General features: G+C 41.5%; 1 protein-coding gene across 6 annotated transcripts in view; it reads left to right on the top strand.

Moving 5' to 3' along the window:
• The first annotated feature begins 877 nt into the window (after window positions 1–877).
• Window positions 878–22,824, top strand: part of col7a1 (collagen, type VII, alpha 1) — a 90,710-nt gene continuing 68,763 nt past the window's right edge. For 3 of the 6 annotated variants that reach the window (XM_078167987.1, XM_078167985.1, XM_078167980.1), the window contains exons 1-16: window positions 878–1,214; window positions 12,908–12,980; window positions 13,140–13,163; window positions 13,438–13,618; window positions 13,719–13,875; window positions 14,646–14,739; window positions 14,857–15,015; window positions 15,173–15,330; window positions 15,638–15,767; window positions 15,890–16,009; window positions 17,956–18,111; window positions 18,589–18,708; window positions 18,810–18,959; window positions 21,856–21,972; window positions 22,329–22,475; window positions 22,652–22,777. In XM_078167987.1, coding sequence (XP_078024113.1) covers window positions 12,917–12,980; window positions 13,140–13,163; window positions 13,438–13,618; window positions 13,719–13,875; window positions 14,646–14,739; window positions 14,857–15,015; window positions 15,173–15,330; window positions 15,638–15,767; window positions 15,890–16,009; window positions 17,956–18,111; window positions 18,589–18,708; window positions 18,810–18,959; window positions 21,856–21,972; window positions 22,329–22,475; window positions 22,652–22,777 — 1,903 coding nt within the window. In that variant the 5' untranslated portion in view covers window positions 878–1,214; window positions 12,908–12,916. The remainder of the gene's footprint in view (window positions 1,215–12,907; window positions 12,981–13,139; window positions 13,164–13,437; window positions 13,619–13,718; window positions 13,876–14,645; window positions 14,740–14,856; window positions 15,016–15,172; window positions 15,331–15,637; window positions 15,768–15,889; window positions 16,010–17,955; window positions 18,112–18,588; window positions 18,709–18,809; window positions 18,960–21,855; window positions 21,973–22,328; window positions 22,476–22,651; window positions 22,778–22,824) is intronic. The other 3 variants (XM_078167983.1, XM_078167991.1, XM_078167989.1) reach the window with 3 other exon arrangements.

Raw genomic sequence — 22,824 nt, 5'->3', positions numbered from 1 at the left:
ATTTAATACAGTAATACAAGTGTAGCTTTAATCTCCTGAGACCCTGTGTCCTCATATGAGGACGTCACACTTTGGGTTTAATTGAACTTCTTCATTCTACTTAACTTAGACCTGTTGTCCTCATTCGTGGACACTTTTTTGTGCCATCTAGTGGTAGTAAGAACACAATACACTAATCCATGTAAAAACAAGTTGGCAGCCATCTCTGCCAAGTCAGTCTGCAGCCGATCCTGACACAAAAGTGGACAAGGTTCAAAACCTGATCACATTTTATGGTTGAAACTTATTTATTTGCGATGATGATAATATTTGTAGTTTGATATGGCAACAAATTTGACCAATTTTAGCAACAGTAACAAGGCAAAACACTGTTAATTAGGAAGTGCACTTTTGAGGACATTGGGACTTTATTGTTGTCTCATTTGAGGACATTGGGATTTTATTGTTGTCTCATTTGAGGACATTGGGACTAAATTATCATTGACAATATTTCGTTTTTTTATACTTATCGGGGCCAACTGATCCCAAATAGCCAGGAGAAATTGAAAATGCATACCAAAAGAAAGTTCGGGTCTCAGCAGGTTAATTTGTAGATCCTTTTTTTATTTATTTTTTTTATGTCTGCATGCATTTTTTTTTTTTTTTTTTGTATTTTCGCTGTCAACCCCAGGCAGCTAAACCACGTGGGCTGTCTGTCAATAAAGGCTACCTGCGTGAAATCATGTGACCCCGAGCAGCAGTCCTGTTTTACCTGTAAAAAGTAGCGGAATTATGAGATTGTTTCAGCTCCACATGGTTACACGGGTTGCTCGCAGGCAGGAGCAGGGAGGGACAAGAGGCAATGAGAATGAGGTGGGGAAAAAAAGCAGAAAGGGAGAGCTCAGGACTCCCCTTCAGGCATCCGAACAAGTCTGGACTGTTCTGCTGCCGCTTGTGTGCAGCTAAGACAGGCAGCCTCGGGAATCAGAAACTGCGTTTTACAGTCTCCTGCAGGGATGCAGCGACAGGAGCTCGGTTACTGAGCTTACAGTGGATGATCGTGGGGTTGTCTTGTGCTTTATCTTGTTTTTGAAGCTGTGACACTGGACACGGGTGACTGGGAGTACTACTGTGTGTCCAGACCACTGCACGGAGAGCGAGGGCTGGGTATGCCACAGGTGGAAAGGTGAGGAGCGGCAGGCTGTGACCCCGGTGCACGGAGCAGAGATCCCCAGGTAAGATGAGGCAGAGGGGGAGAGATGAGGTCCAGCGCTGGGCTCTGTGGCTCTAATGTGCATTGGTCTAGTAAATACCGGTGTTACTCCGTGTTTGTGCACAGTGTGCAAGCTGCATTAATTCTGTAAGATCAGGGCGTAGTTTATTGATATGTCTGCGATATCACACGTGCATATGCATGAAAATTTGGGCATTGATTGCTCTACATGTACATGCAGATAAGCAATAACTCCCATACTGCACGTATAGAGAGCACTTGTCTGAATTGTAGCCAGTGCACCACTCCTTAACCTATTGCTTTCCCTACAGCTACAGCCTTGACTTTGAACAAGACGTAGCAGAACATTCATCACCTCAAGTCACCTTCTCTGAAATTTGACTGTAAAATTAGACACCTTCAGAGTATCAGAATCCTGCTGGAGTGATGATAGAAAACTTTGCAATGCACTTTAAATGAAATAATGTCCAACCCCGCGAAAACCTGTAATCACACTCCTTTGCCCTTGCAATCTCTCAGTCTGCATTAGTCTTCATTACAGTTGTTCAGGACAACGGGGGAGTGTACAACCACGCTGACCTTAGCTGAACTCATTTAGTTATAGGGCAATACTCCTGCTACACACCATGATGCTGCACAGAGGAAGGGGGTCTCGCTCCTCCTCTTCCTCCTCTGTCTTTGATTGGTTTCAATTGTCTGTTCCACTGACTTCTAAGTGTATCCATGTCTTTGCTGTGGTTTGGCTCATGCAACAGCAAAAAATCCCCCTATTGACATGGAATTTTTTATTAATGTCTAAAAAAAGCTCCAGCCGGACTGATTAGACTCTTCCTCTCTGCCTCACCTTCGCCCTCCCACTGTCTCTCGCTCATCTTTTCATTCACTGCATTGCTGCAGCTATACTTGGTTAAAGTGTTTGGTGTGCCAGTCTGGAAGTGGAGAGCTCTGGACTGATCCCAAGTGTGTCATCTATGGAGGACTGCAGCTGGTTAGTGTCTGTGTTAGATGTGTTTGATGTTGTTTCCGTCGTCCTCCAGAGAACATTCTGTTTAGATCATCATTTTTAAGAGCGACGCTTAAAATAATTTGATCAACAATGGGCATTTTGCAGGAAATGTCTGCAGCCAGATTTTAAATGGCCTTTTAGTGTGTTTATGCCAAATTAAACTAGCTAAATGCCAGGGGATTTTTACTTTTGTCTCCATTCATTCATGTCTTTGAATGAGATTGAGATAACCCATTGATAATCCGGTTATTTCCTCGATTTATTCCATCTGGCTTTTGTTAATAGTAATGTGAAAGCTTGTGAAATAAAAGGAGGATAAGATCAGGGCTGCTTTTGAAACATGTTCCAACAAGGGGTCATAGAAAAATTCAAAAGCTGACTGTTTTTAGTACTTTTGTTTAGTTTGGATGAGACAGACTGATAATCCCTTAATAGCAGATGTGATCGATGCTGTACTTGACCTCAGGGTAGAGGTCAGAGGTGACAGGATCAGTCTATCCAATTTGTGACTCCCAGACAATCTCAGAGTGAGGCTCTAATGTTCTTGCTACCAGCCGTTTTTTGGCCACCAAGAACACAAAATCCTGGTGTGAGCAAATTTGCAGGAGTCTCTGTTAATTAACTGTGACACCCCGCCCTCCTTTGACCCGCCACCCCCTTGTCCACTTGTGTCACTCTCTGTCCCTGATGACTGATGTTCTGCTCAGGGAGCTTACACAATCCTGCACTCTGTCACATTGCAGTGGCCTGTGGCCCGCCGCCCCCCCTGGGAGAATGGCATCTCTAACTAAACCACAACTCTGATCCCGCCTGAGCCGAGCTTTCAGAAAGCACAGCACAGTCTCTGTACAGCTCCCACCAGAAGCTCTGGGATGAGTCCTAATCTCTCTTTCTTCCTGTGCCTGAAAAGTCCTTTTATTCTTCTGTCACTGCTTTTTGCGTACAGGTTGTTTTTTTTCCACACTAAGTCCTCACTTGATTCCTGTTGAGGATGGTTCTAAGCAGCACTTTGCTACTAAGACATTGACCTTTTAACCCTGTGTTAGGTTTGATTCCCAGGTGGCCTATAGAGGGTGTGGCCATACCCATAAGCCAGTTACTTCATCCTTTAAAAATTCCAGGTGTGGAGGCCACCCTAGGAATGCACTTGATGAGTATCTTTACATATGCTGTAATAAAAAAGGAGTTTATCAGAGGAAGTGGGATCCTCCCACAATTGGCAAGTGGTCTAGCCCGGTGCATTATTTCAACAATTATTTGAAAATATATACCAACAGGGCTGCATGTACTCACAGATTAGAATAGAACAGGGTTTGTGGGTGTGTTGTGGGAGTGGCAGGAAGGGGAAGAACTCTGTTTTTTGTGATACGTTTACTGACACTTCTTTTAGTTGTCAGCTGGTGTTTTTTAGTACTCCGCGTATCATTAATGCCCTTCAGTTATGATCTGCTAAGTGAGCCAAGATGTAAGTGCTCAGAATAAACTGTGGGTATAGACTCTGGTTTCAGCACCTGGCTGATATAACGAAGCCACAAATAAACATGGTTTCATTAGATTCCATACAGGAAACAGAAAAATAACATCAAAGGTGAGCATGCAGATGTGGCTCATCAGGAGCTAATTGTACATAATTTAATTTTATAGGTGCAGAAGTCTTAGAATAAATCCTTTGAATCTTTAAAAGGGAAAGGGGCATTACATTTGGTTCATATTAAGCGTAATGTGTGTGCTGCGTGTAAGGGACAAAATCTCTGAAGCTGTTGGGTTTGTGGGCTCTGCATCTTACAGCGGGAACAGTTATGGCTCATTATGAGCCTCTGGCTTCAGGCAGTGTCTGAAAGTTTTTATTCTTGAACAAATTAAAAGAGGAAAAAGTCAATGGATTCCAGTGTCTATTTTTGGCTATGCAAGTATTGCTTTACTTTGTGTACTACATACTCAATATACAATGTATGAAGTACTCAAGTATTGTCACATAAAGACCCAAGTCCTCCTAAATCTTTAGCACCATAACTTTTAAAGGAATAGTTCAATATTTCCTTATACTTTCTTACAGGGGATAAAGGCCTTGGTACTCCGATTTACATATGGGTTTTCTAAATATCTGTTACCTGATAAAAATCATTAGGCACAGAAACCTTGAAAACTGAGTCCAATTTGTTGCGAAAATTTGCAATATGAGATAAAATGGAGAGACACATTTGCTTCCTTGCATCTCTCCACCAGAGGTACCCCCCCTCTGGCTGTTGCCACTCTCTGCTCACTAACAGGCTGAGCTGTCCTCCCTCTCTGTCTCCACACTGTCACGCTCGCTCTGTGTGCAGTCCTCATCCTCTGTTACATCCTCCTCCTTGTCGTCGTCATCATCATCATCACCTGTTGAAAGTGGGCTATCTGAGTTATGAAATGATATTGTGCACCCTGTTCTTCTCTCTTGTTGTGGATGAATATGTCCTGCAGATTACGCCACATTTTCTGTACTGCTTCTTTGTCAAACATCTCCAGGCTTTTGTTGTATGGAAGAAAAAATTGAACCTGTTCCGAAAACTTTAATGGTGGAGGAGAGTTTCGGAGTCAGCGTGTAATGTGATTGACACAACATGAGGATGTATTTATTTTTAAAAAATGTGATAATTTTGGACAAAAAAAATATATGTGTAAATATATATAAATTCATATGCACGTGTGTGTGTGTAATGTTCTGCTCTGTGTATCTATGTTGTTTCTGTTCGTAACCTGCCAAGGGACTGCAGATGCAAATTAGCTTTAAGCTAAATCTGGTGCAATACATCAAACGGCAACATTTATGTTTAATATTGTACATGGTCCCTTTACAAATAAACTAAAATAAAATAAATAAATATTAGACGATTGATACCACTCATTTCTGTGGGTAAATGTATTTAGCCACAACCAGGAGACATTTAGCTTAGCTTAGCATAAAGACTGCAGACAAGGGAAAATGGCTAGCGTGGCTCTGTCCAAAGGTAACATAATCCTGCTGACAGCACCTCTAAAGCTCACCATTTAACATGTTCTTGTATCTTGTTTGAAGCTGGAGTGGGGAAGTTTCTTCTCCCCCCTCAAGCAGTGAGAGATTTTACATAAATACTGCAGGTGAGCTTGACGCATCTCCTCCGCCCCAAGGAGAGCTTTCCTCAGGTCTTTTTGACTTTAATCCTTCCTATGAAGGCTGAGTGTCTTTTCTATCTAAACTTCTCTTAAATACTTTTAGGATTTTCCACCATACTCCTAGCTGCTGCGCCGTTGCTATGGTCTCTCCGCCCTTCCTCTCCTCTGTAGCTCTGATTGGCTGATATAACATTTTGGGTGTGCAAGCACAGGAAAGTCGCAGCAGACACCAGAAACCACAACACCAGTATACTACGAAATACAGAGAATTTTCTATGGTAGCGATGGGCTTAATTGGCATTGTCAGCACTGTGGGAACTCATCTTTAATATGTAAATGTCCCGCACTCTGGCTTTAATCTAAACAAAACTTAAAGTCCCTGTGCAGTGAAACTGAATAGTTGAGCGGTGTACAGTTACAAGAGGGATTTAAATCAAATCCTTCACATTTGATTGGACCACTATAAAGAGGGCAGGCCTTAAGTTACGTGTGATTCAGAGCTGCAGCAGAATCCACTGTTAAGCAGACTGTGTTGGCTCCACACGCACCTCCCTCGCCATTAGATCAGGAGGAGGCTAAGAGATGAATAAACACACATCTCCTCCTACTGTATCTCTCCCCATATTGCTGTTTAGCTTGCTGCTACAACCCATAAAAGGTGAGGTGCAGGATTATATGACCAGTGTGGCTAGCTAGTCGCTCAGAGTCTCATTTAATTTTGTTGAACTTTTGTAAAGGCCCCTTAGTGCATAACGAGTCATCAAACATTTGAAACCATTTTACCTGGTTTTACAGAAAGAGCAACGATAGGGATTTTGATGTTAAAAATACAAAAAAAACCCACTGATTTTTTTGGACAGTTACAGGAGGCAAATGATAAATTAACACAGAGACACAAGATTAATATTTTTCATTTAATTAATGGGGACTTAAAGCCACAGTGTGTGCAAATTTCTCCCATCTATTGTTGAAATTATATATTGCATCATATATTGCATTCCTCACTGTTTCAAATGCGCATTGCAACAACGGTAGCCGCTGTGTACCAAAAAAGCTATAATAACATTGATGTAACCATGTCATCCGATACTTCATGGAGTATTCATTCAGGCTCCTACACAGACACACGTGACGCGAGTTGACAAACCCCTTCCTCACCATGCTGGCTGTGTTTACAACATAGGACTGGTGGGGTGGGTGTAAATTGAAACAAACCAATCACATATTGTGGCTCAACCTTACACACCTCATCCCTCTCCTCGCATCACTGTGCTGCCAACAGCAGCTGTGATTGCATTACCTTTCTCCTTCACCAGCCCCTTCCACCTCGGAAAGGCTACTCTGATGTTGACCCTCGTTTTTGAATTCACCGGTCATGTTGCCTTTTTGATTCCCTTTTGCGCTTTCTTGGCGATGAGGATTCCGTCTCCCGTGATGCTGCATATGCATGATCCTGCATTATGCTCAAAGAGTGGGACTTTGTTATGCTGCAGTAGTGCTGGGGTAGTAGCGAAGCGCCTCTTGCTCCTCTCCTTCGGCTTTTCAGTCTCACAGCACTGGCCTTGCTCTCAACGAAAACGCAGAAGGCGGGGCTACATGTCCATTGCTGGCGGATATATTTTTAAGATGGCGAAACGTTATGGAAACCCCAAATGACTTACCTGCACAATGTACAAATCCAATATTCTCCTTTTACGAGAATAAGTCAGATTATGGGTGGAGGTAACAGTACACCAATGATGACATATTTATGAATGCAGACATGGATTTTTGCCAATAAACAACTGAAAATGTTACACAATGTCCCTTTAATTTTAATTAAAAAAAATACACACACACACACACACACACATATATCTATATATATATATATATATATATATTTGGTATGTGTCTTGTTTGTGCATGTGTGTGTATTTCGGACCTGTGTGTTAATGACAACGGAGTGAAAAAATTGAATTTCCTCTCAGGGGGATTAATAAAGTGTATATGTATGTATGTATGTATGTATATATATATATATGTGTGTGTGTATGTGTATATATATATATATATATATATACACACACACACACACATATATACATATATATATATATATATATATATATATATATATACATATATACACACTTTATTAATGCACAAACAGGACCTATACATGCACAAAGTGGAGAGATATCAGAGTGAGGGGGCTGCCTTGGTCAGGCGCCCCGAGCAGTTTGGGGGTTCAGTGCCTTGCTCAAGGGCACCCTGGCAGTGCCCAGGAGGTGAACTGGCACCTCTCCAGCCACAGTCCACGCTCCGTATTTGGTCCGGACGGGGACTTGAGCCGGCGACCCTCCGGTTCTCAACCCAGGTCCCTATGGACTGAGCTACTACCGCCCTTAAAGCATCCGCCATTAAAGTGTAAAGACAACAAGTTGTGGTTTTATTGGAGGGTTATGTGCCGGACATTTTCTTGGCTTGGTGCAGTAATTAAATTTTGATTAAACAACTGAGATAGCTGCTCTCCCTGTATCCAGTCTATGCTAAGCTAAGCTAACAGGTAGCTGGTTGTAGCCTCATATATACCAGACAGATATGAGAGTGGTATCAGTCTTCTCATCTAGCTTTTAGCAAACAATAGTGGTGTAGTACAGAATAGTACAATAGCTATTGTAAAACATAATAGTTGTAATACATGACTACATCACACTGGGAGCCATTTAATGCAGTTTTTTGGTCTGCTGTCAATGTTTCTACTAACAGCTGCCTTTCATGTGGTCTGGTTCTGATGGAAACACACTGACAGTCAGTCTGGTTCAGGTCAGTGTTTCAGCAAAATCCCAAGAAGTGAAAACGACCAAATTCCAGATGATGTTGATGTTCTTTTCGTTCCTATACAGGCTCAGAAAATCACTTCTGTCTGCTGTACATTTGGTTTTTGATTCTGACAATGTTTACTGTAGCTTCAATAGCTCTACAGAGAAGATCAGAGGTTTTGTTCGTTGGCTCAACATCTGTCAGCTATTTGCAGTAGCCGCTGTGTCTTGCATCACTTCTGTAAAAAGGTGAATGTGAATAGAGGTTGGCATGGAAAGAGGTGCCCGACATCCGCATTAAAGTTTTCTTACCAGATGACAGCTGTCACTGACATGACTGAGGGTAATAGTTTTGTTCATAATTTGTAAGCAGTGGTGTGTGACATTGATGATGTGTAAAGATGACACGGGTCAAAAATAAAATCCACAATGAGAAAGTCCTGTGTTCGCAATGTTTCAAAGAGGAGCAAACTCCTGTGTCATTTTTCAAAATGGTACATTTTGTCCATAAGGTGCCAGCATCTGCTTTCCAGACACACAGTAGTAAAGTTTGTGTTATGAGTGTTATGGGTCATGGTGTGGAGCAAATGATACACCTCACTCCTGAAACCAAAGAGGCTGATCTGATAAAGTGCTTTGGAGGAGTTTATCTGCTCTAATGAGGGCAAAGAGGACCATGAGAAAAAGAGAATGTACAGACACCATCACATTATAGGCTTGTGTCCCACTGTATAAATTTATGGTTTAGGCCGTGTCTGCATATATACAGATACTTTTTTAATCTACTTTTTCCCCCCTCCATTTACAAAAAATTTAAGTACACGTGACCTTCGTTTTACAAAATATTTCCATCCTCATTAGAACGCAAAAACAACACCAAATGCTTGCTGGCATTAGATGTCTTTGGCAGTCTCCCTCATTACACGCACATACTGAAGTGCACAGGCTGTTACCTTTTCAAAACACTTACAGGAGATCTCATCACCGTTGATTTCCCTTCTACATAAGGATGAAGGAGCTCATTCAAAGATACGAGTGATGCTCTGGACATGTGAAAGTTTTCCTTCCACCTGTTAGCGATAACAATCCCACTCTCTGAATTGCCCCATGATCGCCTGGTTTGACGTGTCTGATCCAAAACTGCTGTTTCTGGTGGACTTGAAACTGCGGATGCTGAGGTGGACCAAATGACATTGGGTGACGCCTCTGTTCATCCGTGAAGTTGTGCAGCTTTACTAATTTTAAGGGGAAAGTAGTCATTAGACTAAGGAGTCACTAGTCACATCTTGTTGTTTTTTTGAAGCCAGAAGTGATCATATTCAGGCAAGAGGCTGGCACTTTGGAGGAATGAGGGGTGGATGTAATTCAGAAGCTGAGGACACTATCGGCAGACAGCCTGTCACTCAATGTAGCCCACCCTTAATTATGCGTAACTGTAGGCCTTAATGACATGTAAACGGGTGAGTAATACTAAAATTCTCCCCCCCCCCGTACTGTCATAAAGGGGGAAATTAGCAAAAGAGACCAAAACTGTTTTTTGCACCAGGCTGTAAACATGTTTATTTCTGCTGTAAAGCTGGTCATTTAACATGGGGTCTATGAGCATTGACTGGTTACTGGAGCCAGCCTCAAGAAGCTGCTCAAAGAACTGTAGGTAATGGCACCTCTGTGTTGGCTTCATTTTTCAGCCCCAGAGGTTGGTGCTTGGCGTAGACAGGGCCTTAGTGTACCTTGTATGCCCTTTAAATATAGACCTAGTAATGATAGGCATACACATTTCTGTAATTTATAAAGACCAACAACGTCTTGAAATGTTATGATTTATTTTTTTACCAGATGGTGTTTGACACTGGGAATGAGTGCAGATTTAATCAGACACGTGACAACTTCAGTCAGAAATGTGATTTTTTTTTTTTGTCTTTTTTGATTTGATATTTTAGGATGACAATTTAAATCAGTACTAAATGAATTTTATCTGCAAACATGTGCAGTGTTGTATAATGCAACTGTTACATCAGTGATGCTTAATATTGGCATCTGACTGCTTCTAACTTTAGTTCACTGCAGGTTAGGACCAGCTTTTTTAGGAGTTTATCTTCAACATACATGAAGATAAAGTCTTGCAGGATCTTGTAATTTAAGTTTGTCAGATTAACACGCACAGAGGTCAATGAAACACAGCTGCTATTTTTCTAACCTCATTCATGCGTTCACCTGTTTTCACCAGATTTGATGTCTTTTTCTTGTTTTGTCAAAGTGTGTGGAGAAGGGCTTTCTGTGGTTTAACTCCTGGACCACAATTATTGAGAGCAAATGTAAAACATCCATCTAGTAACACAGCAAATAGAAAACCTAATTTAAAAAAAAGCTTAAACTAAAGTTTTATGTATACGCCACATGGGGGCATTGTTTCCATTGATTATTTTGTTTTGTAATTCCAAGTAATTCCGGTCAAAACAGGACGGGACATGTGGGGAGAGATGTTCAAAACTCTAAAGAACTTCAGAAATGCTTTGTATACATCTTGAGTTATTTCAAATTCAGGATTTTGGTTTGAGGCAGTACAATCAAAAACATAAACATGACAAGGACAGTGTAGAACGAGGAGGTTTACAGGGTAAAAACAATAAATACTGCAAATAATGAGTGGTAAAACCCAAACAGAAAATATTCATTATGACATTGCACAATGTGTTTCCAGTATACATGAAATGGTGTCAGGACGGACAGAGGTAGAGAGGAATGAACTCAGAAATTGCAAATAAGGGGACCAGATGTCTTTGAGAAGTTTGATGTCGTACTGTGAATGTTTGTTATGTTTGCGGTGTTGAATTGCGCTTGACAGATAATGTAATTCTGTCTCTCAAGTTGAGAAATATTGTTTTTACAACATCGCCATTAAAGCAGTTACATTGCTATCTTCACAGCCATCAAACTCAATTGAGAGAGGGTAATTTTACCTCACTGCACACAGGAGCTGCTGGTCTACCTGCTGCCTTGATCATTAAATTTTGTATTAGTGTGACTGAACTAATGTGGCATCCACAGCAGTACGTAGGTTTATATGTAGCAACATCATCATGCAGAAACCTACGTCAGGTCATGTGGGAAAAGGTTTTAAGTAAAACAAGCAGTTTTTATGTTTAAGGTTGGGAAATAGTGGCATTTTGATGCTTAAACATACATCCGGCGACCAAAATTTGAATTTTTCAGAAGGAAAATGAGAAAATACAGGCAAAAGGCAGTCTGTGCAGAAAGAAACACCACCACACACTTCTAGTGGGTCATAAGCGATGATTTAGAGGGATAACTTCTGTATGAGTCCATACATCGTTGATTTAGGGAAATCTTGCGTAAGGATTTCCCTGAAAGGTCACCCATAATTAAGATGTGGGCTGCTGAAGATGTCAGACATCCTGCTCATTACTCACAAACGTAATTATTGCAGTATGGTGTAGAGACAAAGAGAGCATGAAAGCATTCATGTGTTACACAGCGTGGACTTGTTTTTATTCTGAGAAGACGACCATATTGTAACCATTACCTTGAGTTTCAGGGTTCAAGGTTGGGAAGAATGAATTGTGTGATTCTGCCAGTAACTTTTGGATTTGTGCACCTTATGTATTGTAGGTCCAGCATCCAGTGTTGGTAGTGACACAGAGTTTTCAAGACAAGAGGCATAATATTATTTTCCCTGGCTTCATCAGTTTGGGTCATTATGCCAGTTTATGAATTGTTTTTTCAGAGTGTCTCTACAATGCAAATATTCAGTGGACCTGAAACTGCCATGCAAATCATGCAAAAGGAACTTGTGAAGTTTGCAGACTTCACCCTGTAGGCAGACATGTAGAAAAGGAAAACATTTTCAAAGAGACAAAGCTGGCAGGAAGGATATCAAAGATGCTTGGTGGTTCAGAACAGGTACAGGCAGGAACAATGGCTATAACTCTAAGGCAACAAAGACACTCTGACAGATAACAGGGCTGAACTACCCTCAAACACATGCTGAAGAAAAAAATGAATAATGGGATGCAGCTGAACAGGAAAGTGACAAGATCAGGTGACTAGCAGCAACAGGAAATTCAATGGGGATGAGTGGTAAGTGGCTGTGGGATGGCAGCGTTTCATCCAGCAGGAGATGATTACAATACAGGGACTAGTATGACCTGGAGACACAAGGGAAGGAGGAGTAGATATGATAAAAACTAGGCCTGTCAAAGTCTCCAAGCATGAATACTATGAATGTTATTTTTCAACAACCAATTAATGGATGCACTACTTTACTTACTATTAACAGAATATTTAGTAGCATTATTTTCAAAATGTGCTTAAAAAGTTCAAAAAGTAGTCATACACGCACTGAAATAATTTCACCAAGTTTTATTTAATATTGGTACATAAGCAGCCTGTCTTTGAAAGGGTTGCTTGAGTGTCTTTGTCACTGTAGATGAGGATAAGGGACTAGTAGTATCACTGGGGTTGTCTGCTGTACGTCCAGTCTGTAAGCAATGGGGCTGAAACATCTCCAGAGGCACTGCCTTGTCTGCCTATGTTGCATGTGGAAATCAAACATGATTTCAATGATAATTGATATTTAAAACACTAACTGTTGGAAATTTTATTGTGCTTTATTGTGAAACTGGTCACCGTTTCATCCCTCAGCACAATTTTGTGATGTGGTCGAACTGTTTTGTTGTGAGTTTAAAGTGTTTTCGACATGATGAAAGTTTCATCTGCTCTTTGTGTGCCCAGGTTGTGAAGATGAGGAGCTGGTTTTTCACTGTGACTGTCCTGCTGTCCTCCATGAAACGGACTGAAGCTCAGGGTATAAACGACTTTAATTCTTCTCCCAACTATCACATCTGCCCCAAATGTTGTCATGTCTTTGTTAGGGCTGCAACTAACAGTTATTATTTCTCTATTAATCATTTAATCAATCAATCATGTCAGTAAAAAGTGAAACTTGCCCTGTGTAATTTTCCAGAGCCCAGCGTGACGTCTTCAGATGGTATGTTTTGTCTGATCACAGTCCAAAAACCTATTCAGTTTATTATCATCTATGGCAAGGAAGATTCTCAACTTATTACATTTAGGAAGCATGACACCAGCAGATGTTTGGCTTTTTTGCTAAAAAAAAAAATGCTTAAACAATTTTTCGATTATCAAAATAGTCACCACTTAATTTCTCTTGACAGACTAATTGATGAATCAACTAATTGTGGCAGCTTTAGTTTGTGTGTCTGTTTAGATCACATGTACTCTGTATCACTTTGTATTTGCAGGCAGGTGTAATAATGTGCAAGCAGCAGATATTGTTTTCCTGGTCGATGGGTCCTCCAGTATTGGCCGAGCTAACTTCCTGCAGGTGAAAGGCTTTATGGCTGGAATCATCAAGCCATTTGCCGGCTCTGTCAGCGAGTCAGGGATACGCTTTGGGGCCATACAATACAGCGACACCTCCAGGTTAATATTCATCTTATTACTTTCCTGTGTATGCAATGACAAAAATGATCTTACTGCAGGTGTACAATTATGTCTTTAATGCACATTTTCCTCCCTCCAGAGTGGAATTCACATTTACTACCTACCTGGTTGGCACCGAGGTCGTCAACGCTGTAGAGAATCTGAACTATAAGGGTGGAAACACACGCACTGGTGCTGGTCTCAAATTTGTCGCTGATAACTTCTTCAACCCTGTGTCCAGTCGAGATGTTCCAAAGGTCTGAGGAGCAGCCATTCTTTGGATTTTCATAATTATAAAACTGCATTTTCAAAGGAATGCTTTGCCCACAAAAAAGACCATTTTATATCGATTACTCAATTCAGAAAGAAAACTTTTTCTTGCATGTCTCTGGTGAACAAAGAATCCCAAAACGGAGAACATTCTTGATGAATTGAAGTCATAGGCGACCATTTTTAATAACAGCAAAAAACTATATCAAAAGATTTGTCTACAAACTCTCATACAATATGTGTAGCATAATCCGAGTCTTATTTATTCAGTCATATGTTGAGTGCTTCCCAGACAACCCTATCCGACGGGGAACTGAATGTAAAATGAAATGTAGCTATGCTCTCTTTAAAGCAAGACTCCGTTGAGAAAAACAGTGATTTTACCCCACTGAATGCAAGAGCTGCTTGTCTACCACTGCCAGTTCATTTGTTTGTGTTATTGTGTGACTTTTGGTGTTTTTGAGGGTTAGTTCGGTTTCACCAAAGTCACATAGTAACTCCAACAAACTAACTGATTGAGGCTTTGATAAACCAGCAGCTCCTCTGTTCATTTAGGTAAAATTGCTGTTTTTGTCAATAGAGTCTGGCTTTTAAGAGAGCATAGATAATTTTATTTTTAGGTCACTTTTCTTCACAAATTCAGTGTAACATGGGGTGAGTAACTGACAATCAAATGGTCATTTGGTGAAGAATCAAGAATCAAAATAGCACATCTTGTGTTTCTAATTTCTACCTGTGTGTCCTCCTTAACTTTCAGATCACTATCCTGATCACAGATGGGAAGTCCCAGGATGGTGTGCAGGAACCAGCACAGAAGCTGCGCAGCCAAGGAGTGCATGTTTTTGCGGTTGGTAAGTGTCTCACCTGTAGTCTCTCCTCTCTTACTCAGAGTACTTTTGACTTTTTAGATGTGTTTATGAGCCACTGTGATTTCTTTTTTACTTTGCCAATTTTCTGTGGTCTCTTAGGTATAAAGAGTGCAGACAGGAATGAGTTGGCCCAGATCTCCTCCCAGCCCAGCAGTGATTTCACCTCCTTTGTTGGGGACTTCAAACTGCTTAACACACTTCTTCCTCTAGTCAGCCAGCGAGTGTGTTCCAAAGCAGGAGGAGTCTACGTTAGTGATGGTATGTGGGCGACCTTAAATAACATCAGTATTTGAAAAGACATGCAGTGACAAATGTGTCAGATCTTATTTTATCTCAGACTTTATTGTCAGACCATAAACCTGCATTTAATTTGTTGTATGTTTCATCCTGCTTCCACCCTCTCCTCTTCCTTCAGAGGCATTTTCTGGTCCAGCCAACCTCCAGTTCACAGGCCAGACGTCTGATACTCTCAGGTTTCGCTGGAATGCAGCAGGGGGGCCTGTGAGTGGCTATGTGGTCCAATATGTGCCACTCTCTGGCCTGGGTCAGCCCATCACAGCAGAACTACGTCAGGTGCGTCCAGATGTTGAAGAGTATTATTGACACATGGAGGTGACCTAGATTGAGGTAGCAAATTGCGGTTTTATGAGGCAAAGTCAACCCTGCTTTGCAAGAGAAACACGTGCCTTCAGGCTAAGTATAAACATGTCTAATGGGTGGATCTTCTTCGTGTAGATGCTGTAGAGATTAAAATTTGGCAGAGCAAACAGTGAAATTCTCCTGGCACACATGAAGAAGATAGCAGAATGCCATGGCTCATCCATCCATTTCAGTCAATCACTTTGCAAAAACTTGTCTTAGCCTCTGTCTCTCCCTGCAGGAGACTGTCTCTGCCAGTCAGAGGACCTATACCGCACGAGAGCTAAGGTCAGGAACTGACTACCTGGTGACTGTCATCGCCCAATACCCCAACAGTGTGGGGGAGTCTATTTCTGCCAAGCAACGAACCAGTGAGTAGTGGAGGGCAGAGAATGTCAGCAGAGAATTGCTAAGGCAGCCTTTCTCACACAAGCAGGAACCCTCAATGAATCACAGTCACACACCTGCAGTGTCTTTTTCTCTCCTCGTATAGGGTCTCTGCCAGGGGTGACCAGTCTACGCCTGATAGAGGCAGGTTTCTTTTCTCTCTCTGTGGGTTGGGACCAACCTTCATCTCCTGTACAAGGCTACAGACTCACCTATGGACCGCGAGGTCAGGCACACATATACCTCTGTCTCTATTTTCTTCTGCCTCTCATCTGACTTGTGCTTTTGTGTCTTAGTAACACACAGTATATTACCACCCTCTCCTCGTTTGAACTTCAAAAGACAAATCATTTAGTTGGTATGAAAGAATTACCTTGTCACGAAAAATAATCTTGACAGAATGAATGATTACAGTAAAAATGCAGGAGGTGAAGAAGGTACAGTAGTCAATTAAGCAACAACCCAAGAGAGCCTGTGGTTTACAGTGATTTGAGGACAGCTAAAGGGCATTTGGCATCGTGCCTAAAACCCCTTAGCTTTTCTAAAATCACTGTGAACCTCGGCCTCTTGTGGCTCATTGCTTTTATAAAACTGATATTACACAAACCTGGCAATGTTTTAACAGAATAAACACACAGCAAAAAATGCAATAATTTATTGATGACATGTAATCAGTCTTCCACCAAGCAATGTAGTTCCTCAGAAACATTAAGCAGCATGGTTGCCAGGCAAACACAGATGCAGTGGAAAGTGCCAGCTGCTTTTGAAATCTGTGGCAATGTGGAGCCAAAGAAGTTCCCCCCCAATGGGCCTTAAAATATCTAACATTAGGAGAAAGAAAAAAAAATTCTCATCATGTTGCAGTAACAACCACATGTGCAACTATTATGCTCACTTTCCTCTCGCCCGGTTATTTGCTGACTAACCAAGTTACGTTACACTGTAACAAAAATGAGCAAGCGATCAAATGAATTGACAACATAGCTAGGAAAAAGTGAGCCCAACAGACTACAAAGAAAAAATGCAAGCTAGCTAAAGTTACATCGTTAACTTATCATAGCTCGTTGGAGTAGTTTGACCACTTTGGATGGAGCTAAAAGGACGATGGAGTGGGTGGTGGATTAAGTTACCTGGTTTATCAAACATGAATCCCTGTAGGCTCTCCGTGTCTTTCTCGTTCTGGAGGATGATAAACAATTCAGGCTTGCTCTCTTTAGCTCTGCATCCCACATGACAAAAGGTAGCTAATTGGCGCAGCAATACTGAAATTGCGGTCACAGCTGTGTGTTTATAGAGTATTTTACAACAGCTTCAAATGTATAATATCGTTATATAATATAGCATAATAACAGATAACCTTTTGGTGGCAAGTTGGAAACATGTTGAGAATGTACAAACAGCAGTCGGGGTTGAGTATGGGGAACGTGATCTTCTCTAACACCTTACCTCCCTCAGGCACTGGCTGTCAGTCAGGATTTTATTGCTCAATCATTACCTAAAATATCAAATGCATTTGATCATCACCAGACTTGAGATAGACAGTGAAAACCTTCACTTATGTCCCGCATCGTCAGTAATTTTGTCCTTATGTTTCTAGAGACAGGGTGTGGCATAGATCATAACAGTGTCAAGATGTCTGGGTGCTTATGCCATGATTCAGGAGAGAAAAGTGGCCCCTGAGGGCTGATATAAACAGTTTCTCCCTCCAAACATGTGGCAGGAGTGCCAGTCTCACATGGAGCTTCTCCTCTGACTAGTTAGGCTGGCACGTATGTGTGAGAGTATTTAAATAAGATCAGTGTGTATCCTGTAATGAGAGGTGAGGTGTTTCTACCTGTTCCTGTCTGCCCGTACTCGCACTGATAATTTAAACAAACTAAACAGATACTGACAGACACACAAGCACACACAGGACATGCACATGCACACATTATGCTCTGCCTCCGAACAATACGTCTCTACAGCTGGCTGCCATGCTTTGTGCTCTGAGGTGAGAGTGAGGTAAAGGTAATGAAGTAAGGACACATCCCATATTTTTTCAGCTCGTTGTCAGCTAATTTGTCTAATGACATACTGTGCAGTGTAATGTGTGATTGCTATTAGTGCACTAATTGGTCCTCTTCATGCCCGTAACGTGTATTTGCTTTGTCTGTTGTGTGGTTGCAAGAGCAGGTCAGCCAGCAGCCCAGCTGTTGGTGCAGGCTCTGTCTGCAGACTCCACATCTGTCACCTTGGAGTCCCTTCTGCCCGATACGGAGTACGTCATCAGCCTCTACCCCTTATTCCCCCGAAACTCTGCATCCCCGTCCATCCTCAACGCTCGCACATGTGAGTCCACCCTGGGGCCCATTATTAATGCCTTTTGTCTTATATGATGATCGAAAGTGGTTGTAATTTTGTTGAATTACACATTAATTTGCAGGTTAACAATTAAACAAAAATGTGTGTATCACCCCAACCCTAGCAGACTAATTAATAAATAAATAAATAAATAAATACATATATTATTTAATAGAAACAGAAGTACCGATTTTCCATATGATTTCAAATTATCAAAAACTCCATATAAGGCCTCCATAAGCACCCAAAGTTATTGTCTTTGCTTTTTACGATATAATTCAGTCTCTCCAGAGCTAGACAGGCTTCCACTACCTTTATCCACATTCCAATAGTGTATCCATGTTCTTCCCTAACAATGCAATTATCCTTCTTAGTGTCCTTCCTAGTAGACTCAGTAGACCTAACCCTAATCCTAAATACATCTGTCAAATGTTGTCTGTGTGTTCATGTTTTTACATGTGTCAGTGCGCCTTGAGTCAGTGCAGCAGTTAACAGTGGAAACCGAGTCAGAGGGCAGCGTTCGTGTGCGGTGGGGAGGCGTCAGTGGTGTGCGGGCCTACCGTCTGGTCTGGGGACCATTTACAGGTTGGGACAATACATATGTTTAAACATTTTAAACGTACATTTTTGCTGGTCAGTATTGTGCACACACATATCATTACATTTTTGTATTTCTGTCCACGAAGGTCGAAATGTGGAGACGGTGGAGGTTGCTGGTGGCAGTGAGTTTTACACTTTGTCCGGACTGCAGCCCGACACTGAGTACATCGTCACCATCATCCCGCTGTATGAGGGCAACACCGAGGGCCCTGTAGCAACTGCCAGGTTCAAGATAGGTAGGCGTGGTTTGGGTACTACATCACAGCACCAAACATCTGTCTCTGCTGTGATTTTTTTCCGTGTGTTCGTTGTACCCTCTCCTCTCTAATACATACCACAAATTGCATCCCTTAATGTGTCCTTTATTGGTAGTTGTAGTTAAAGAAAGCTTAGAATTGTTGAGGAAATTTGGGGCCCTCATGAGGGTGATTGTTTAAAAAGCCTTTAGTATCTCATGGCTATTCAGTCAGTGACTTAATTGACTAGTCATTGGCTAAATAGCTGTTAGATATTAAAGGCTCTTTAGATAATTACCCTCTTAAGTGCCTCAGACTCCTTCAACTATTCTAAGCTACTGGTAGTTGGACCCTCAAACTGAAGAGCACCAGAGGGACACCTTTTTCACACCCAAACAACACTCCATACTGTTATGCGACTGAGTAAAAGAATGCTTTCTGAGTAGGTGCTTGCCTTCTGTTGTGTCCCTCTGAGTACAGGGACAGGAAGTACAGATGAAGAAGATGGCCAACAGTGTTCTCTGATGTTTGTCCCTTTTCTGAAAATCTGCACATGTTACTGTTTAGTTGTGTTTAAGGAACATTTCGAGCACACCTACACACTCATTATACACACACACCATCTGTCTGTCGTGACTAAAGCCCATATGGCGTCACTTCAGTCAGACCAGTGTTACTTGCATGAGGGCTGAGTCACTGCAGGGCCACTGTGCTGAGCAGAGATCAGGCAGAAATGGAGGACTGGAAACATTTGTGTGGCCCAGTTCTGCTATCAAACAAGCGGGATGTATACAGCGCTCTATATACTGTGTACGGCAGTAACTTAAACTTTAGCTGAGCTTGTTTCTCTCTTGTTTGTTCCTGTGTAAACCAGCAGAGTGACAACTATTTGCTGTGTCTGTGGTTTGTGAAGAGTTGTCTGTTCCTTCTCATTAGGAAAAAATGTTGACTTTGATTTTTTGGTTTTAGCGAGGACCACATTGAATGAAGCTTTCATGTTTATATGCAGATATATCTTTAATATATTCAGCAAAACCATTATGTTTTCTAACATGTAGGGTGCTTAACATTAAGTCCTGCACATCAGACTGCATGATCTTTAAAGTTTAAGTTTTAGAAATGATCATTGGTTTTATTTTTATCTTCTTCCACATTGCCAACCACTTCAATAGCTTTGTGTGGCATTCAGCAAATGTGTTATGGAGCAAAATGTTGAATTTGTTTGTGTATAGTCCGACTCTAAGGCCTGAAAGAGACGTCAATGGGTGCCTATTGCTCTGTAGATTTCTGCTCTGTTCTGCTCTGTTCTCTGACCTGTGTGGTCCCCACTGACACCTGGCACTTTCATGTTGATTTGTTAACATGTTCATCACGCGAACAAGAAAAGACCTGTGGCCTCATACAGTGTACAGATCATTCTTTGCTCTTTGTCACAGAGAGCATTTCTTTGAACCAAGTTCACTACACCTGCAGCCCGAGGGGCAGAGGTTTGGTACCATCTGCAATGAAAAACTCTGTATCTGTGATTTATTTAGCCATCAATTATAGAATATTGGCACCTCCTCAGAACAGTAGTTTCACTATCATTTCACAACAGATTCCTGAACTCTAAAGATAACCAAAGTACTGGCATGAATATGTGCAGGTTGTGTGTGAATGTGTTGAAAACTGCATCTGGCTGAAGGAAATGAATTGTGGGTTTGGAACGGTTTCAAACTGGCATGTGTGTTCATGATCACTGGCTTGGTTTAGTTGTTCTTTATTGTTTTGCACTGGGACCAATGAGATACTCCGTTGTATCAAATAGAAAAGCTCAAGGGCCTTAACCGTGAGTCTCCAGATGTTTCTCTTTACACCTCATAGAATTTCTCCAACACTTCACATAATGGCCAGTGACACTGACAGTTGTGCGTGGAGCAATTATTTTCCCTTCAGTTTTTTTCTTGTCAGCCTTCAGCACAAGACATGATACCCTACTAAGATGGATGTGTCAGGATGGGACATCTTTACAAGCTACAGGAGGATGTGTATATGAGGGTGGGCGGGTGTCTTTCAAAGTCATGGGCTTTTTATTACCAAGTTACTGCTTTGTGTTACTATCCCCACTTTCCTTCCATGGTACTTCTCTTTTTGGCCCAAATTAGCCTAATAAACCACAGAAAATACAAACGGTAAGCAGGTATCCACTATTGCAGACACAGGTAACAGAGCGTGTTCCTCACAAGATGGCGCCCCTGTCCCACACAACATGACGTACCTTCATATCCCCTGTTGTAGGGGGGCAGGAGTGTTGTTTAATATTTAATATTTCTATGGTAGGATAATTAGGAGTTTAGTTGTTTTTGCATAGAATTGTTATTTGATTGTCTTTATTGATTATGCAGTAACTTTGGTTTGTCTGTTGGAGGTGCTATGTCTCCTTATTTTCTTGAAAAGTTTATCTTGATTTATTTAGTTTCATTTTTGTATATAATTTGATTTTCACAACCTCACCAAAACCAGCCTGCCTGTTGGTGTTCTGTAAATGTCACTGGCAGTCTCTGTGTGCTCTTTTTGGGACAACTTGGCCAGTCCTTTCAATACCCACTAATGTAGAGCCTAACATTAGCTTCAGCTGAACTCCAGACTTGAGAGAACAGGGACTGTGGGTTTTGTCACATACACTGGAATCATTTTAGGAAGGGATCTCTTGTGGCCGGCATGGACAGAAGGAATTATTACAGTAACCAGTAAATCTTTCAGTGTACATACAGTACAGGCATTTCAGTACTGTGTTAATACAGACCTGAAAAAGTTCGAACCTGTCCTTTTACATTTTTCATTGAGTGATTGATGGGAATATAGCTGTGTCATCTTATGCAATTACATCCATATGATATAACATTTCTTCCCTCAGAGCGTCAGGAGCAGCAGGTCCTCAGAGCAGCTACTACTGGCCCCTCCTCTATTCGTCTCACCTGGAGAATTATCCCATCCTCTCGAGGGTACCGCCTAGAGTGGAGGGCGGGGGAAGGTCAGACACACACGCTCAAACATTCACTTGTGCCTTTGGTAATCCTTCTGTGTCTGCGTTAAAACATGAAGTAAGGAGGGCTGTGCAAAGTGAAAAAGTTCTTATAATGATCTCAAGAAATAATTTTTTATATGTAATGAGTATGTGCTAACAATTGCAAAGTCAAGCCTAATAAGTATTAATGTAAGTGTTTCAAATCTCATTTTGTGATTCCTTGTTTTATCCCAACATGTTTTGACTGACATGTATCCAAATATAAAGCCAGCTCCACTGTTGGGTTACAGGTAGAAGGATACCAATACTTTAGGTAAAATGAATAGAAGTCCAGTGATTTTGAGCCGTTGCTCTGTCTCCAGGAGGACGTGTCGAGACCCTGACCTTTCCTAGAACCACTTCCAGCCATGAGCTAACAGGCCTTCAGCCCAACACAGAATATATCATCAAGCTGTACACGCTGTTCGAAGGTCGTGAGGAAGCCACACCTGTCTCCACCACATCCAGAGGTCAGTAGCTCAGCCTTGGGGCACAAAACTCTAAATTCATTTTGGGTTGATTTATGGGTCATAAATGTGCTGGAGGTTAGATTCCAGCTAGTTCTGAATAGGATTTCCTGCAAATATCTTAAGTTTTTGTGCTTGTATCCATTTTTCATGAGTGTCCTAATTCTTTGGTGTTGCAGAGGAACAGCCAGTGGGGAAAGTGTCCAACCTGAGAGTGGTGGAGTCTCTGGGCAGCACTGTCAGACTTGGCTGGACAGGTGTAGCTGGGGCCACACAGTACCGCATCATTATCCAGAACACAGACGGTACACCGACTGATATTTGTGCATTATTTTATAATTTCTTTAGATTT

This window comes from Epinephelus lanceolatus, chromosome 1 (genome assembly GCF_041903045.1).
Source record: "Epinephelus lanceolatus isolate andai-2023 chromosome 1, ASM4190304v1, whole genome shotgun sequence".
NCBI lineage: Eukaryota > Metazoa > Chordata > Actinopteri > Perciformes > Serranidae > Epinephelus > Epinephelus lanceolatus.
This window is presented reverse-complemented; position numbering and strand designations above follow the sequence as displayed.